The sequence below is a fragment of the Gorilla gorilla genome, chromosome 8, assembly GCF_029281585.2.
Source record: "Gorilla gorilla gorilla isolate KB3781 chromosome 8, NHGRI_mGorGor1-v2.1_pri, whole genome shotgun sequence".
In the NCBI taxonomy this organism is placed as follows: domain Eukaryota; kingdom Metazoa; phylum Chordata; class Mammalia; order Primates; family Hominidae; genus Gorilla; species Gorilla gorilla.
The window spans coordinates 56090356-56096355 of record NC_073232.2 but is presented as its reverse complement, the minus strand read 5'-3'; the positions used below and the strand labels follow the sequence as shown (position 1 = coordinate 56096355).

The window sequence follows — 6000 nt, the reverse complement described above, 5'->3', positions numbered from 1 at the left end:
GAGTACACACCTTGTGCTCCTAATCTGGGGCAATGCAGCTGAGTGAATCCCCAGCAGCTCTCCAAACTGGGCTCAGGACTTGTGAGGACTGCAGAATTTTCCTGTTGTAAGGACTGTAGCTGTCTGCAGTATCAATGAGGGCTGGTGGGGATCTTCTGCTTCCTTTCCCATGCAACGGGAAGTCCCTCCTGTCTCTGGGCCAATCCAATCTAGGTGGAGGAGACAGAGCTGCAGACGCCAGGTACCTCCACACTGCCCTCCTAGACTTCCAATCACCACAGGTGTATCTCCACTGTCCGTCTGTACTCCAGCACTCTCCCTTCAACACTGCAGTCAAATTTTAGCTGTGTATTTCTTTCCTTGGTTCTTTCATGTGAGGTGAGAGTGCCAGGCTTCTCCAGTTAGCCATCTTGCTCCCCTAAATTCATTCTTTTGGGAATCTTAATATGAGTCAGACATGACTGAACTCCACTGGGCCAATGCTGAAGGACCAACCCAGCTCCAGAATTTCCCACAGGAGCTGAAGCTTCTGTTACAACTGCATTGCCATCTAACTTATTCTGATCAGTTCTGGGGCACCGATGAGCTCAAAGAGTACAGGAACCTTGTCTATCTTGCTCATTATATCCTTGGTACCTGGGAGAGTACCTAACACATACTAGGGGCTCACTTAAGAAGTGTTGGGTGAATAAGAAATGAAGTACCTCAACCTGTCAGGAAAGAGCCAGACCCCAAATGTCCTAAGATAAGAAGGCATCTTTGTGGTATCTTGACAGTCGAGCAGCCAGTCTTGCCAACACCTTTAGAACTGAAACAGGACGAGACGTGGTTTGTGAAGTACCTGTAACAATACTGGGCACATAAAAGGCCTTCAAGAAAGGTGTCTCCCTCCCTCTCTGCTCTGATGACCCTGTGTACTTGGCATTATCTCACCATGTTGGGATTTCGGTTGTCCCCAGTTTCCTGGTGGGAAAGAGACTATGAAACAGAGTTTGCATGCAGGAAGTTTATTAGGGAGTGCTTTCCAGAAAAATGGCTGCTCCGTTGTTGCTAGGGTTCTAAAGTCATCTGGGCTGCCCTTGGCAATGCCCTATTATAGCTGTAGATATTCAGCAGTTTTCAGATTTAAGCTGGAGGAATAACAACTTGCTTTATCACATCAGGAACTTTTCCAGGAAGAAAAAATAATTATATCTTTGTGGCTATGTAGTTTTAAGGTGACCTATCACAGGAAAGCACTTGACCACGGTTAATTATTATGTATTGAAAACATGTTGCTTACCAAAGATTTTAGGATATCTTTTTTTATTAAAAACTGATTAAATTTAAATTTATTTTTTCTTTTTGCAAGGAGAAAGAATAAAAGTAAATGACTCATTAGGACAAGGAATGCATGCAGCAAAAAAACAACTAATGCGGCTGAGCTCCACTAGGAATAGAATCTCAGGAGACCTGGCAAGAAATTGCACTCCCTCAAGAGTAAGTCTCAAAGGCTGGAAAGCAGTGAGGTAAGGGCCCTGAGCCGAAGCCAATTAGTACTCGGTAAACAAATCGGATCATTTTGCTTTCTGCCCAATTTCAGGCCCACCTTCTGAGCAGCTCAGATGAGAGTTCTTAAGAGAAGAAAAAGTTCAAATTCCCATAGCAATTCAATTTACAAAGTGGTTTCTATTTGATTTGTGGAGGAACAGCCTGTGTTTTGTTTTGTGTCAGAGCTTCTGAATGGCAATTCCAAAAAAATGTGCTGAGTCATGAATCCCTAGGGAAAGAAGATTTTGACAAGAACAGGCAAAAGCTGTGACAGTTATGTGATTAGGAATAACAGAGGCTCATTATTCTTTTAAATGAAGCCCTTTAATGCAAACATTAACCCTACACCTGTCCCCGGAACACTTGATGCCTCCCTCAGGTACAGAGAAGCAATACATTTAAGAATGACAACGACAAAAATAATAGCTAATATTTTATTGGATATATACTACATATCAGGTATATATATTGGGAATCTTATTTAATTCCCACAATAGCCCTATGATGTGTTTTATAAATGAGGAAACTGAGGCTCTGAGAGGCTAAATAATTCGCTCACAGTCACCTGGCCACAGGGACTGATAGGCAATCTGGTTGTGGAATCACAACCTTAACAAGTATGTACACTGCAGTCCCAAGTATTATCCATGTATTCATAGAGCTCTGATCATTTTAACTGACTGCGATTAAACTCCTTACTCAAAGAGGGATTTTACTGACATCCTTCATATACAATTGACTATATAGCAGACGGTCCCAAGATATTTTTTTCTTTTTGAGATGGGGTCTCATTCTGTCACCAAGGCTGAAGTGCAGTGGTACAATCTTGGCTCACTGCAGCCTCCAGCTCCTGGATTCAAGTGACTCTCCTGCCTCAGTCACCTGAGTAGCCAGGATTACAGGCATGTGCTACCACACCTGGCTAATTTTTGTATTTTTAGTTGAGATGGGGTTTCACCATGTTGACCGGGCTGGTCTCCAAATTCTGGTCTCGAGTGATCTGCCCACCTCGGTCTCTCAAATTGCTGGAATTACAGATATGAGCCACTGCACCCGGCCCAAGATTGTTACTAATGAAGGAGAAAGTGCATGGCACTGCTAATGTAAATCATGTATTTTATGTGTTCAATATAATATTCCTTCTAAATAAAGAGAAAATGAGACGTCCTTTGTTTCAAAATGGAGCTCCCCTTTATGTCCTGGAACATCCTGAGTTAGGATAATTCTATACCAACTGCTAAGCACCGAGGCTACCTAAGGTCACTGGACTGGTTGGCTGGCATAAATGTTTGGTCATGACCTCCCAGTACTGGAACTCCTGGTTCTTGGGAACTGTTCCTCATGAGCCCTTTAAAGGTCGGTGGCTGAACCTTCTTCCCTGCTGACATGATTACCCTACAGAAAATTTTCTCTGTTCACTAAAGGATTGGCTTTAGAGCAACCCTCCTGGCCAGGCCTAATTTCTGAACCATGTTAGAAATTAAAGGGTTTACTTTAATTTTACAAAGAGAAAAATTTTGCATTTTGATTTTGGAAATTACTTATACTTTTATAATATGTTGTCCGTAGTATTATGACAATTATATTTTAGATCATAAAATGAGGGTCATAATCTCCATCTCACAAGGTTATTATGAGGGTTAAACAACATAAGCTTGAAACATATTAAGAATTCTATAAATTATTATTAAGAATTAAGACCTGCAGAGTACTCTTTACCACAAGAGGTAAAGCTGATAAACTAGCTTTTTGGAAGGCAATGGTCAAAGTAGCTAAGCATTTTGAATATGCTTTTGTAAAATAACCATGTTCCAGAGTCTGAATTATGCCAGGTAATTTATAGTTTTACATTCAAGTGACATGTCACTATAATTGGGTGGAGAACTAAGAGGAGAAAAAGCAACCAAACTGATGCAAAACAAAGAAAAATATTTTATTGTAACTTAAAATTCATCCCCTAGACAACAGATAACGCCCACATTGGATGTTATTTAGCATAGTGAAGATGCCTTTGGACAATTATCAGCATTGATGAATATGAAGATGTCACATCAAAGTCAAACTTTTTCAGGTTATTGGGTTTCCTGAACATAACATTGGCAAAAAGGAACTTTCAACACAACACGTAGTTTAGTTTTTTTTTTTTATGTCACTTATTTTATTTACTAACCTTGACAGGGACTAAAGAATGAGGTACAGAAAACTTTCCAGAAGTCTGAGTGTGGTGTAGAAGTCCAAGACATCTTGGAGCTCCATTATTGCATTATTAAGTAGAATGAACTGTTATGAAATTCTCCATATTCCAGGTTTACTACATAGAAAAGTACTATTTACCTACCTCACAGAGGTGTTGTGAGGATTCGTGTTTATAAAGTGCTTCAGGCGCCTTCGAAGAAAGGCAACATACAAGTATAAAATAATCATACATATTTCAAAATAAATGAAAAGATGATTTTGGCACAATGGGAACGGTGCCTCCTATTTAAAGAACACTTGGCTATTTGTTTATAAAATCCCCTGACCTCTTGGGTTTTAAAAAAATTATTATTTAAAAGAATAAGTGTTTTTCCATTGCCAATCTCATAAAAATTCTCAATCCAGGCTGTGTTATCAGAATCACTTGAAGAGCTCAGTAAAATTATAGATGTTTGGGCAACAGCCTACACCAGCAGAATTAAAAGTTCTATGCGTGATACCCAGGTACCTATATTTTCAAAAAGATCTATAGGGAATTCTGATGCATACCAAAGTTTAAAACCCATTTCTTTAGAAAAAAAATCAATGTATTAAACATTGGAGTTTATCCCAAGGACATTTTTCTTAAGGTTAAATGCAACTGAATAAGGGTATTAATTTCTTATTGCCCTTTTCCATTCCCATATCCCATGCAGACTTAGAGCATGCATAGCACACACACGCACGCACACACACACACACACACACACACACACACTCACGTTTAATTCTGCCCTTGAATTATATTTGATAGTGGTAAAATCTGATAGTAGCAAATAAATGCTTCACTGGGAGGATATGCAAGAACTCGCAGCCCATCCCCACTGTGCCCAAAGCAAATGGATGTTTCCCATTTGCCAGAACGGAATGATTGAGAAATGTGTTTCCAATTTGGAAACAGGTAAAATTAGCACTTCCCAGGAAACATCAGCTGAGTGGATGGCCAAGAAGCAAAAGTGAGCAAGGTTGGAGTGGTCAACCATGAAGAAAGTCTACAGTGACTACTTGTCCATTTGGAGTTCACCCACATCTCAGCAAATACCTTAGGAACTGAAACAGTTGCTCAGTGGGTACCAAACAACATGCGAGTACTTCAGTGAGGTAAATAGAATAATGAAAACTGGTGACTGTAGGTTAAAATATCTTTTTTTAAAAAATGACCAATTTGCTCCACTGCAATTCTTAAGGCGGTTTTAGTCACCACTTTAATTTCCTGGCTGGCTTGAAGTCTTCTGTTTACTAGCAAGTCAAACATAGAGAAGAGAAGGATTTATTTCCTAGTGGGCTTCACACATATCTTATCATGATGCTTGCATCACTTTTAAAATAGGAGCAGTCTCTCTAGGTTCCTTGCAGTGGATTAAATGGAGTCGGCAGAGAAATTATACTTCTTTACACAGAGAAAGCCTTCTGAGGCTGGTCAAACTTTTTACAATGTTAAGAACTAGTGAATAACAGCAAAACAGAATAGTCCCATTGATGGTGTGGGGAGGAGAAATAGAAAAAAATACGAGATAGAGGCTACGCATACACTACATAAAAAATAGGATATGTAAAAAAAAAATAATTCATTCAGAGTCAGTCATTGTGAAATTTTGCTATGAGAAAATAGTCTTGACTCTAGAAAATTTGCTTGAGAATCTGTTAAAATATCATTGCTATATGGTATAAAATAGCAAAAATAGTGTCTTCCAATATTCCTCTAAACATTAGAGGCAACTTTGTACAAGAAAGTTGTTGGAGCTGGCTTGGGGAGTTGCTTGTTGCATGTATCCCAAGAGGGCAAGGCTGCCAGCAGCAGAATAAAACCTCCCAGCAGGACGCAGAAGCCACTAAAATAAAATGCAATCTCATAGGTCTGGGTCCAGTCATAAAACCAACCTGAAAAGACAGTAAGAAAAAAAGTAAGTTTCATGGAAATAGTATGAACATCCATCCCATACCCTAATTATATCAGTTTTATATATAGTTATAATTAGTATATATATTACTCCACTACTTCCAACGTGGTTTACTGGGAGTTAGAAGAAGAGACTCTCTCAAATATTTGGATAAGAATAAGCAGGCAGGCCGGGTGCGGTGGCTCACGCCTGTAATCCCAGCACTTTGGGAGGCCGAGGCGGGCGGATCACGAGGTCAGGAGATGGAGACCATCCTGGCTAACACGGTGAAACCCTGTCTCTACTTAAAAAAAACAAAAACAAAAACAAAAAACAAACATTAGCCGGGCGTGGT

General features: G+C 39.7%; 1 protein-coding gene across 3 annotated transcripts in view; it reads right to left on the bottom strand.

Annotated features, from left to right (window-relative positions):
* Positions 1 to 3442: 3442 nt before the first annotated feature.
* SLC16A9 (solute carrier family 16 member 9) overlaps positions 3443 to 6000 on the bottom strand; it is an 83308-nt gene continuing 80750 nt past the window's right edge. For all 3 annotated transcript variants that reach the window (XM_019035408.4, XM_004049448.5, XM_019035409.4), the window contains exon 6: positions 3443 to 5646. In XM_019035408.4, the coding sequence (XP_018890953.2) occupies positions 5468 to 5646 (179 nt within the window). In that variant the 3' untranslated portion in view covers positions 3443 to 5467. The remainder of the gene's footprint in view (positions 5647 to 6000) is intronic.